A 12,649-nucleotide genomic window follows, 5' to 3' on the forward strand; every position below is an offset into this window, starting at 1 on the left:
TGATGTCACCACAACTCCTGCGCAAGAAGTAGATGACTTGCTCTTCGCATATCGTCAAAACAAGGACTGACATCGTGGAAGCATGTGGACTTTATGTCGGTGAAAAACACTTGTCGGCAAGAAAAAGGACAATGTTTTTTTCCTGTTAACAAGTTTTCTTTCCGGTGAAATAGATGCTACATGCGGCCACAGTGTCATTTTTTGTTTCGACTATATAAGGCTTAGGTGGGCGTCTGCTCGTAGAGAAATTTTGTCTCTCTCAATTATCTAAATGTTCGGGTAACATATGTTCTCAAACATTTCGCGTTCTATCCCCACCGCTAGCATCACATTCCCATAGAGTTTGAACTTTCTGCGATGCATAGTTTATTTACCCGCCAAAACATATTGCACTTCTCTTTTCTCAGGAACGCCTTGTACATTAAGAATGTTTAGTAGGTCATAGTGGCAAGGTAAGAACAGCAGGGCATCTCATGAAGCTCAACTTCCAGCACGCACTCATTACCTTCTTCAATTCTTTGGTTGTGCGCATGGTTATTTGTAAGTTTTGTTATTGGAGATCAATAAAAAACAAGCGGCCTTTGAATGCAGTGATCAATTACAGGTGGGACGGAATACAGATGTATCAGAAATGTTTGCATAACGCCACTTGTAACCGCAAATTTGAGGGGGATCGCCGAGAGTGGAGTGGCGTACATCCATCTTGCATTATCGCGAGGTCGGCTAGTTCTAGCTAAATTTAGCGGGTCACAAGCTCTACCTACCCGCTGAACTCTCTCAGTATAAACGGCTCTGGCTGCGCGTGCATACTGGAGGCTCACTTAACGCCCAAGTGTTATCAAACAGGAAGCTTGAGCTGGAGGTAGGACAACTAAAACACCTCTGCGCCGTTTTCATCCCATCTGTGACTAAGTGCAAACCACTTATAACAATAATGAGACAACACAAAAATTTTATCGTTATAACCAATTATCGTTGTATCTGGACTAGAAACTGAGCATTTCTAGTCTAAAAACTCTCGAAACTGATCATTATAAGCAGTACATCGTTATATCTGGTATCGTTATAAATGGATCGCATCGCACAGAGCATGCTGCAGGCCACCACCAATAACATCCGAGGCCGGAACGAAGGCTCGAAAGAGCCGATGCCAACGTCCTGTAATCCACTTGGGAGGGGGGGGGGGGGAGGCGGGCTTTAGGCCTTCTTGATTGGCTTTTCCCTTTCCCTCAGCAAACTGCGCAAAACTTTGCCGCTGATGGTCTTCGGCAGCTCTTCGACGAATTCCACCTGCGTAATAGCGTCGTGCGGAGGATGTGGCATCAAAATGGCCGACGTGGACGTTCGCAAAGTAGCCGTTTTCAAATTAAACAACTTTCCATCGAGGTTCTCCCCCCCTTATTTCCTAATTTGGAGGTACAAAAGGCACGAAGCCGTTGAAATGATGAGAGTCGCGTGAAACTGTGAACCGTGTTCAAGGAGAGCATAAAGCCTCCATGGATACTTTTCACTGATTTCGAGTTATGCAACGAAAGGTAGCGTTTAAGTCTTTCGAGTATATGGCACCTGTGATTAAAACAGTGCAGTATAAAAGTAGAATTTTTAATATTGAATACATTATATGAGAGGACTTTGGCACATTACAGTTTAACAAAATAGGGTGACACATAACATCTGCAATGTCTTCACCGCCAAATTTTGTGGACTTCATTGACTAATAACATCACAAACCTTGGTGGCCATTGCAATGGTGCCGCCGCTGCAGCATTGCTCCCTCATAGGTAGCACTTCGCTCCCACTGGCTGGCGTAATCAGTCACGTGACCGCAACAACCAATGGCACACTCGTCAGAAGTCGTTGCATGAGCACCGGTACCGAGGTTTACCGACCCAAACAGATATCCCATGTACGACAATTTTGTCAAGTACAACTAAAGTACTGCCGCATTTTAGTTTCTTCCAATTTTCCCGATACGCCCATGACATACCGTATTTACACGAAGAATGAACACACTTTTTTTTTTCAAAAAAATCAATGCAAAGTTAGGTATGCAAAGTAAAATTTTTGCGTCCGTATTTACTCGCATAATGAACGGACCTTTTATTCGGAAAAATCGAGGTAACTTTGTACCTCTTAGGGTGCAGCGCGCGACCCGTAACCAAAAAAGAAAAAAAAAAGCTCCTCTTTGTTTTTGTTTTTTTTTCTCTTAGTTCCGTGTTTTTTTTTGCCTTTTTTAAGCTGTTTTGTTTGCTTAGCCGTTGCTTAGGCCAGGGCTTCTCCGCTTATTAGCCCCGAGAAGTTTGCGTGGCGCCCCCTTAAGGTGAACCGGGGTGACGTCACGGCGAGGAGAGAATTTTTCCCCTGCTCGCCCCGCTCGCCCTGTGGAGGCTGTGACGACGCTAGCTGTCGGCGCGCTCGTTTCTATTTAATTTTTTTTTTTGCGTGTTTTTCGTAGGAAGTGTAAATTTTTATATGCGCTTTTATTGAGGTATGGCCTGTAGCTACAGGCGAAACTTCGACCAACATTTTAAGCATGCATGACAGGACAGGCAACGCATGAATCGCAGCTGGTATATGAAAATAAAGAAATATGGCCACAATTGCAGGAGCATCACTATAGATTTACATCTCGCACAATAAATGCTGCTGATGGTCTGAATGAATTGGCAGGTTATGTTTATTATTTTTTTTTTGTATCTCTGTTTTTAAACAAGATCGCCGAACCAGAAAAGCTGCATGCTGCTCGAGCAACATGTTAAATACAGTCTGGGCCATCAAGAAAAAATCACAAGTAAGACAGCCCAAGTGCAGGGGAAAAGTAAAAAAACAAACAAGGAACATTTATTATATACATTGCTGGCATTTGACCATTGCTGGATTCGGATAGTATCTCAATGGACTACACGGGTGGTATGTGTGGACTTGTTTATATCAACCCTCAACTAATGTATAACTAACGTAAGCGAAGGTGTCTAGCTCGTTATTAGCCCCTTAAGCCCTAAAATTGAGATTTTACTTAAATCGAATTGTCCTGAAGCTAAAATACCAGAAGCTTTTCTCACGCAGACTGTCGCCCTTCACAGGTTCCACATTTTCTGCTGCTAGTGCTGCATTTACCACTGGACAGACGTTCGAATGCTTGGTTTTACTCCTGTTTTCCTCTGATGTCAGAGTCCAGCTGTAGGGAGTTTGGAGACTGAGGTAGCTTTTGGGGACCTGCAGCAGTGTCTCTTTTAATTGGAAATGACAATTCAGAATAAGCGGTGTATTTTCGGAATAGGCTGGAATAAAGAATGTCAGGAAAAAGTATAAACATTCCATATTACGGCACTATTGCCGTGCATAGTTTGGCAGTTCAATACATATCATACAGACAACTGGGGGCAACTCGGCCGTTTTTGCTGCTACCATACAAACTAATTTCCAGTAATTGTGCAGCTTCTAAAAAATATGCCTGCATACATGTATAAACTATATAATTAATTCGCGAAGAAGCTACATTTATGTAACACAACCCTGTTCCATGAGCACTTTCAAGATCATCAGACGCACGGCCTTTAAAACATCTGCGAACCAGCGCATGCAGAGTGGCAGCGCAGAGTCAGGGTCGCGAGCTACTTTGCCGACCACCCAAAGGCCCATGATATAAATGCCACTTCAAATGCCTTGAAAGCGGTATCTAATATCATTTTAAGTCATGCACGTGCAAGGAACAGAATTCCAGCGTCTGAAACGCTTGCGCCATTGCTTCACCGACCCCTCGCAAGATTGCCTTGTGTTGTGTGGACGGACGGGGAGGTTCATCGGCGGAATTGCCTCCGCCGAAAGCTTTCGGGATTTGTAACCCAATTTTTAAGGTAAAAGGGACAAGCAGGCTTATAAAATATATGGAAGCACGTCAATACCGGCCTAACTCAACGTCTTGTACACCGGGTAAACGAAGTCCAGCTCCTCGCAGAGCTTGCGGCACACAACGCCAAACCAGGAAACCGGTGCTGGGAAGCGAGCAGATGCGAGATCGCGGAGCGGAGTACTCCCCCTGACGTCACAGTACACCTCACCCAATCCGGGCGCGGCGACCTCAGTGACGCTTGTGCTCGTGCTCGTGCTCGCTCTCGGGGCTAATATTTTCTTATCTCCTTGCGCGCGACCCCCTAACCAAACTGCGCTGTGCAAAAAAAAAAAAAAAAAAAAAAAAGAAGAAAAAAGCTTTTTTTTTTGTTGTTTTTTTTTTCTCTTAGTTTGGTGGGTTTTTTTTTTTTTTTTTTGCCGCCTTTCCGCAAGCTGTTTCGTTTGCTTAGCCGTTGCTCAGGCGAGGGCTTCTCCGCTTCTCTTTCTTACCTCCTTGCCGCGGCGCGCGATCGACCCCGTAACCAAACTGCGCTGTGCAAAAAAGAAAAAAAAAGCTCCTCTTTGTTTTGTTTTTTTCTTTTCGTTCCGTGTTTTTTTTTCTTTGCCGCCTATCACAAGCTGTTTCATTTGCTTAGGCGTTGCTTAGGCGAGGGCTTCTCCGCTTATCTTCCTTATCTCCTTGCACACAGCGCGCGACCCCAAAGTCCAGGCTAGGCTGTGCAAAAAAGAAAAAAAGAAAAGCTCCTCTCCATGCTTTTTTTTCTTGCTTCCGTTGGATCTTTTTTTTATCTTTCGCCCATGCTGCCTATGCATTCGCAACATCGCTGCACCAGGATAGAAAAGTCGTTCATATCGCGCGCGTGGGGGGGAGGGGGTCAAAATTTTCATGTCTGAGTTAGGGGTGCGTTTATTACGCGAGTGAAAAAAAAAGTCGAAATTTTGAGAGCCGACTTGGGAGGTGCGTTTATTACGCGGGTGGCGTTCATTGTGCGAGTAAATACGGTAGTTGGTTCCCTGATAAACCCACACCTTTTTTGGGTTGACGAATTCCCTCGAATTATTGGTGTTCCCAGTTCATCACCAAACCAATTTCTTTTGTGCGTGTGCTGTTGTTTTTACTGAGGCATCACTATTGCTAATAATAACAAGTCTGAAATTAAATGTTGTTGGTGGCTATCTGTCAGACACAGACCACACAAACCACTTAGATCCCACAACCTTAGGAAAGTGTGATTGTGCTCAATACATTGATATGGTTCTTCAAGAGTGTAACTAAATATTTACATAAAATAAGCCTTCTGGTTGTTTATTTTGATTGCACCACTTGTCAGTAGCAATATATCTCAGCAAAAGAGATGGTTCTTCCATCTCGCACACACTGCTAGGTACCCTAGATTACCTTTCGGGGGTACTTGTAAGGCGCCGTGTTCTTCTTGACAAATTCCTGCAGTTCCACAGCAAGCCCGTCCAGGTCCCCAATGCTTCTATGACTTGCTCGAAGCACTACAAAAGCTTTCACCACCTGAAAGTGACAAACAATGTGGGTAAACTGGTTGTCAAACAACCGAATTCCGGCATGCGATGCTCTTGAATGCCACGAAATGCTAGTTCAAACAACATTCCAAACAACATTCGGTGTACATCAATGCACTTACTACAGTGTAGACCGCATATAACGTATGTCTCGGGAGTCGCGAAAATCCGCACTATAAGCGGTACCGCACTATAACCAAAACATCAATTTTTCAGGCCAAAATACATGCCATGAGACAACTTACCTTTGTAAAAGAATTTATTTTATGTTAGATGAAAAAATAAGCTTAGTTTGAGGAAAGTCTTTATTTCAATAGACGAGTACAGTTATGTCTCAAGTGTGTTACACATTTTAAAAGAAATTAGCGGCTTTTGCCTGGCGCAGCCTTTTAACGGCGTCGCGGGTTGCGGACGGACGTTGCGAGCGTTCAGGATTGCTAACCCTAATCACTTTTCTTCTGCGATGAAAACGCATGAAAATTCGCATCCTTCATACGGTACGCGCCAGTAATACCTTGAACTTGAGCACACGCATGAAATGCGCCAAATAAGAAATCCGGGCGATGTTCGAGGACACAAATGCTTAGAAATCACCACTGTAGTCGAAGTAAACAAACACGACGACACGGGCGTTTCTGCCGTCTTGAGAGCGCCGCCACGACATCGCCGCACGAGTAGGTGGATCTTCCCTTCTAGTAGGTGCTGGGTTATCATAGCGACACACAACGAAAATTCAGAGTCAAGGATAGCGCTTTTACGTTGAACGATGAGATGTACGCCGTCTACGACGACGATCACAACCGACGCCATGTTCGCGGAATGGCATGCAACGCGCGCGAACACTTCTCCTCGACCTGCGATTGGTCTGTCGTTGCGGTTGTTTGTTTCTTTGTTTCCAACGCAGCGGAGACGCACGCACGTGAACGACTCGTGCGTGCGTCCCTCCGTCGCTATGGCAACAGAAGCCTCTCTCTTCGCTTCTCCCCGAGTTTTCGAGCAACCTCCATGCCCCGCGAGTGCAGTTTGCGGCTCGCGCCGTCAGCGCCGTTATCTAGTGTCGCACAGGGAAGCGAGCTCGCTGCTCCGGTCGTCGGCGCGGTCGGCGGGCTGTGCCAAAAACCGCACTATAACCGGTATTTCCCTTCGCGCGCCTGCATTTTAAGCGGTATGTAAATACATGGAGTTCTATGGGAGGTGAACCGGTGGTTTAAAAAAACCGCGTTATACCCGGTCCTGCACTATAAGCGGTTACGTTGTAAGTGGTCTATACTGTATTTTGTGACAGCACGCCTTTAAAAGGATACTGAACCAAAATTTGGAGCCCACGAAACAAGGCTGGAGCGATAGACACGATGCTGCAAAATCCAGAAACATCACTTATGCAGCAACACCTCTAATGGATGGTCATATTCTTGGAAAAGATGTGCACGATTGAACACGGCCAACAGGGTCGACGAGACGTGTGACATAGCAATTCTCATTCCCTCTCCTCTTCGCTTCGTCTCCTCGAGCAGGTGAACCGAAGCGAAGAGGAAAGAAGCGATGCCGCTTCCCCCCATTCTCGACTGTTCCAGGAGGATCGTGATGTCATAGTTTTCGTTGGATCGCGTCCTTCCTTCCAAAAATACGGCAAGTCCGTTTGAGATATCTATGTGTGGGTGGTGTTTTGGAGTTTGTAGCATCCCATTCAGCGCTTCCGTGGCTTTATTTTGCGAAATCCAAATTCCGGTTCAGCACTTCTTAAATGCAAAATGCGACAGAGGATGCGATCCAGTGTAATTATCAAGTCAAGGGAAAATACTTAAATGAAAAAAAAATGTCAGAAGCCCTTCTGCTTGCCTGGCTCCCCTTCCTTTGTTCTTGTCAAACCAAGCGCCACAGCGACCCATCGTCCACTTTCTGAATTGAGGAAAATATTTGTTTACTGTAGAATAAAATTAATTTTTTTAGTCATAATTCAGAAAGTGGACTGTCGGTGCACATTCTAAATTGGCCAAGTTTTTCCTTCCATGAACCTACCCAGATTATGAATTGGTTCAGTGTACACATTCAATTATTTTTATTTTTGTGAATCATTTAAAGTATGTTGGGTAGGCTGGTAGGAACTATTTTAACCGTCTCAGCCAATGTCTCAATTCCACAGACCTGTGCAACATCATTGTAATATTAATTACACAACGTAACAATACAAACAAAATAAAAGATGGCTAAAACTAACCTCTCCCCTGTGTGGATCCGGACTGCCAACGACGGCGCATTCTGCAACGGCTGGGTGCTCGGCCAGGACGCTTTCCACTTCGAACGGTCCGATGCGATACCTGCAAAAATGGCCCCTCCTGTTACCGTCCAAGGCTGAAAGTATTTGAATTTGACCAATGTCAATATAACAATGTTTAGAAAGAACATTGTCCCTGTGAAACGCATTGTCCCGGAGAAACATACCCCATTTCCGAGACTGCAGTCTGAGGACAACACACGTGGGGACCGAGAAGCCAAGTATGATCACAGCCCTCACATAAATGGCACGGTTCAGTGAAATCCTTAGCATCAAGCAACCAGTTCAGTTCTCCTTTTGAGTGTGACTGGCTTGACCATAGAAAATCATAATATTTTTGTATTAATATTTTGGTGAGATCTTTAAACCTTAATCAGTCTATTCCTAATTAAATTAGACAGATCTCTGCCAAAGATGTTCACATTTAAAGGGACACTGACAGGGTGTTTATGGTGGCCAAGGTTTTTATTTTCACATGACATATGAGCAGTGTTGTGCCAGTTACCGAGAATGAGAACCGAAATAGCGTTACTCGTTAGCTTGGAAAAAAGACTAACGCGTTACAGAGCTGCGTTACCATTTTGCAAATGTAACGAAACACCGGTGTCGTTACTTGCCATGACTAACGGACGTCACTTTTACATTAGTTTGTCGCTACTTTGTGTTTCACCGATAGTATATGACAGCTGTTTGTAATAACCCACCTCTATAAACTTCGGCAACAATACAATTGTTAGAGTGATCATTTATTTATTTATTTGTACTCTGCAGTGCTGGTGCATTACAGCAGGTACAGATCGCATTTCTACGTTGGAAACTCGCACAAACAGCACAGGCAGGCAGGGATTCTAAAAGATGGTGACGTCTTTCTGGTGATGGTCGCCATTCAATGCTGCAATAACATTGCCACTTATTAACTGGGCCAGCTTGTTTTTCTGGCCTTGGCAGAATCTGTAATGTACATTCACGGACGCTTGACGCTTCTTAAGCGCGATTCCGAGAATTGCACCTTGCCCATAGCACCTGCCTGGGAAGAAGAAACCACTCTGAAAATAGACCTCTTTATGTAATCAAAGTTGTAATCAAAGCTAATCCGGTAAAATAAACAATATTTTATTCTTTCACAGACCAACGTCGCATTTCCAATTAACGACACATCAGCACTCGGCCACCACTGACAGATTTCTTTTGGTTCAAAGCACGGGAACGTCAACACTTCCAAAGTTAGAGTTCATCCTCTCTGTTGTTTACAGAACGAGAACTTATTTGTTTTGAAGAGAAGGATGTGACCAGCCGGAGTGACGCTGAGGAAAATCCTTCGAGCGGCGGCAGACTGTTGCCTTCTGAAAGGATGTCTCTTTCCAGCGAGACGGCTGCTCAGGCTACAGCGACGGTGGTCTTAGCAGCTTCTATACAAAGACTGCACCAAGGACGCTTAGGGGTTCTGCGCAGCGATAATCTCGTGCTTTTTGGTCCTGGTCGTGGGAACGTTAAAAGTGTATTCCGAAGAAGTTTGAAATGACGCCGCTTATACATAGCTTTGTTCGGGTTTCTTTGCCACTTTTACGTAGTGTACAGAAAATTATTTTGTTTTTAAACAATCCTGCGGCCACTTTTAATCAAAAGTAACGAGTAACGGGTAACGTAATCTGATAGGAGATACCGTAAAATAATAACATTACTTTACTCGTTAGTTATTTTGGATTCTAACGATTAAGTTAGTATGTTAATAAAAACAACTAACGTGTTACCAGTAATGTCGTTGCTTGTAACAATAGTTACAACGCTGCATATGAGGGCCCAACTTCCAAGAACACAACTTGCAGCTCGAAATTCGTTTTCTTTCCACCCGAAAACCACCAAACGAAAACTGGCCAGTTTGAGTCGCGCTTACTCTCTTCAACGTGGTCACGTGCCGTTTTCTATGGTTTAGAGACAACCACTGAAGATAATCAGTCATGAATCATTGAAGGCACACACCCAATACTAAAAATATACAAAAAATATGACACCCTTTCTTTGCGGCTTTTAAAAAGCTGCAAACTTTACTCTTCTTACTTTATATCACTGATAAACTAGAAAAGATGCAAAACTTTGCGGCCCGCTATGTATTGGGAAGTTCTATAAAAGATAGAGATTTTAGTGTGTCAGATGCAAAACAGACTCTACAGTGGGATACACTTGAAAACCTTAAAACAAAGCTTTGCTTGAAGTTTTTTCATAGTACTATATATCATTCCCAAACCGGAATCCCATGTGACACCTATCTTTTTTCACCACATTATCAATCCACCTGAATGGATCATGTTCATAAGGTTCGTGAGTACAGATGTAGGACTGCAGTTTTTAGTAGTGCTTTCTTCTCGAAAAGAATTTGCCAATGGAACCGGTTACCTTCTGCTGCAGTATAAATTTTGTCAAACAATGCCTTGGAATCGGTTAAGTTGCTAAAATAAAAGTTGTGCAGTGTGTGTAGCGGATTCGAAATCTGCTTCGATGTACATAAACAATCCAGCCGTCATTTGTTGATAAAGAGGAATGCTGCGTGTTGCGAAGTTGTGATTTGCTTCCGTGTGTATAAGTACTACTCTTGTCGTCATTTAACCTAACTACACTTCACAAAAAGCCTGCTTGTGTGTATTCAAGTAACGTTTGGCATACCCAACCTAACCCAACCCAAATCCCCCCCCCCCGCGGTAATGCCGAAAGACGCTGCGGGCATTGGATAAATAAATAAATGAATATGTTGAATGAAAAAAAAAAGTTGCACAGCCACGTGACTTTAGGTAACTTTCTCCTCCTCTATCTTCTTCCTTCCCCGTTCAGTTTCAGTTATGGTTTCGAGCAGTGGCATATTTTGCCCTTATCAAAGCTGTATGTGACGCCGTAGCAAAATATTGGCTGGGTAGCCTTCGGACACCCATAATGAATCACCTGAAAAAAATAAAAATAAAAATATTGGGGTGTGCCAGTGTCCTTTTAAAGGGCAACCCCACTCAATTCCAAAGAACTCGGGATAATGAGTGGTTTCGCAATAAAAAGCCCTAGTAAAAGACACTACATCATTTGCTTCGCGAAAAATGGGATATATATCTTTAAATCAAATTTTAAACACGAGCAGGAATCGAAAACGAAACTCGGCTCTGTCAGGCAACATTGGCCTCGGGCAGCCAAGAACATGGCCATCACGTGGTACGAGATGTCATGTGACTCTCTACGCAACAACGGGAGGGATTGGGGTGGGCGTCTGCCAGGCGCAAGTGTCGTCTGTATCGCACTCTTCAGCACGTTTTGGTGGCTACGACATTTGACGACATCTGAACAACTGCGGCATAAGTCTGCGCATATAGTAATCATAGTGTGGGTGAAACTCCGAAAGACAATAATCACAAACGGTGAGACGACGACAGCAGTTGTGACGCGAAAGACGGCATTAACGGCGGGATTACAGCGAGGCGGCCGGACGGCTCCTAAGAAGCGCGCTGCGCAGGTGCGCCGAGAGGAAACGTTGCTGACGTCACCCATTATGCTTGCCCGGAGAAGTAATAACATGCAATATGAGATGCATATCTGTCCTAAGTCAATCTTTTAAAACATAGTTCTTTCTCAATGAGGACTTCAACTTAAAACAAAATAAAGTAGATAGCTCAATTCTCCAGCAAATTTCAGTTCAGAAACATCTTGATTGTGGTACCAGAATACTTTTACCTTTAAACAAGAGATTGCTTTGTATGAACTTTGCATCAAAAAATGGAACTGAGAAAAATGCATTCTTTGTTACTGCTTCACAATGTGTTGAAAATATTTTATATCGATTTAACTATTTGGTATATGACTATCAAATTTAGTGTTAGGGTGTACAGTAAAACCTTGTTATAACAAAGTTGAAGGAGCGGTCGTAATTATTTCGTTATAACCATTAGTTTGTTATAGCCAATGTCCATTTCTTCCCACTATTAGCAAGCAAGGGGAATTATGATTGCTTTGTTATATCCATTAGTTTGCTATATCCTGTTTTGTTATAACGAGGTTTTACTGTATAATTAATTTCTAAAACTAAAAACCTAAAATTTAAAAAAATTATTTTTTTCAAAAAATTGTGAAATTCAGGTTTATGGATCTCCTTATATTGTGTAAGCAATGATTTCAATATCATACCACAGTTGTAATTACATGTCACATGTTTCTTCGAGGCAAATGCAAAACTACCCAAGAAATCAAGTTTCGTTTTTTTTTTTTTTTTCTCCTGAATCAACTTTTGCTGATCTGAAAATTAAGGAGCATACCCTGCTGAGATGATGACGTCGTCTGCTCGAGCATAGAACCAGAGGTAGCCATCATTGTCCTTGTAGCCCTTGTCGCCCGTGTAGTAGAAGCCGTTCCGAAATGCCTTCTCAGTTTTGCTTGGTTCATCCTGGAGGAAAGGTGCTTCTGCTCGATTTCGGAAACCATTTTTCTTCTGTCTTTCTACATAGGCAGTGAGGAGTTATTTTTGTTTCTAGAAAGGTCTCACCCTCTTCGACAATGCAAGAATGTGCATAAACTATGCTGGCGGAGGTTCTTGGGTGTTCTGAGGACTTTGTTTTGGTTCGTTTTGGACTGGGCAAGGTTCGGTAGTGCACTCTTAACTGAACTTGTGGGTTGCTTCCTTGAACTAGCTGGAGTTTGGATTTGGCTCATTTATTAAAGCAAGCTTTTAAGTTATACCTTTCCAGAATTGGTCTTGGAGGAGTCGGTGGCCGAGGGTGTTAACGCACCATGGCTCGTAGTGTGTGGACCGAAAGCTCCGGCGGTTCAATCCCCACCTCTGCCCGCTTCCGTCTGGATGAGCGTCGTACTGGCGCGCGGTCGTGCATCACTACTGCATGGTGCACGTTAAAGACCCCTGGCTAGCGGTTTGATTGCGCTGGCTAAATTTCTCGTCTACAACTGAGACATTAGACGCCCATCGGGCCTGACTAACTTCCAGTTGTCTGCACATACACGCAA

The 12,649-nt window shown here is 43.6% G+C and overlaps 1 protein-coding gene across 2 annotated transcripts in view; it reads right to left on the reverse strand.

The window, feature by feature from the left end:
- The window catches only part of LOC115309967 (acyl-coenzyme A synthetase ACSM3, mitochondrial), a 55,382-nt gene continuing 42,733 nt past the window's right edge, over window positions 1-12,649 (reverse strand). For both annotated transcript variants that reach the window (XM_029968234.3, XM_040219558.1), the window contains 4 exons: window positions 11,947-12,074; window positions 7,604-7,703; window positions 5,252-5,374; window positions 1-1,290 (listed from right to left, as the gene is read on the reverse strand). In XM_029968234.3, coding sequence (XP_029824094.2) covers window positions 1,198-1,290; window positions 5,252-5,374; window positions 7,604-7,703; window positions 11,947-12,074 — 444 coding nt within the window. In that variant the 3' untranslated portion in view covers window positions 1-1,197. The remainder of the gene's footprint in view (window positions 1,291-5,251; window positions 5,375-7,603; window positions 7,704-11,946; window positions 12,075-12,649) is intronic.

Source organism: Ixodes scapularis, unplaced genomic scaffold (genome assembly GCF_016920785.2).
Source record: "Ixodes scapularis isolate PalLabHiFi unplaced genomic scaffold, ASM1692078v2 PGA_scaffold6__148_contigs__length_123643588, whole genome shotgun sequence".
NCBI classification, from domain to species: domain Eukaryota; kingdom Metazoa; phylum Arthropoda; class Arachnida; order Ixodida; family Ixodidae; genus Ixodes; species Ixodes scapularis.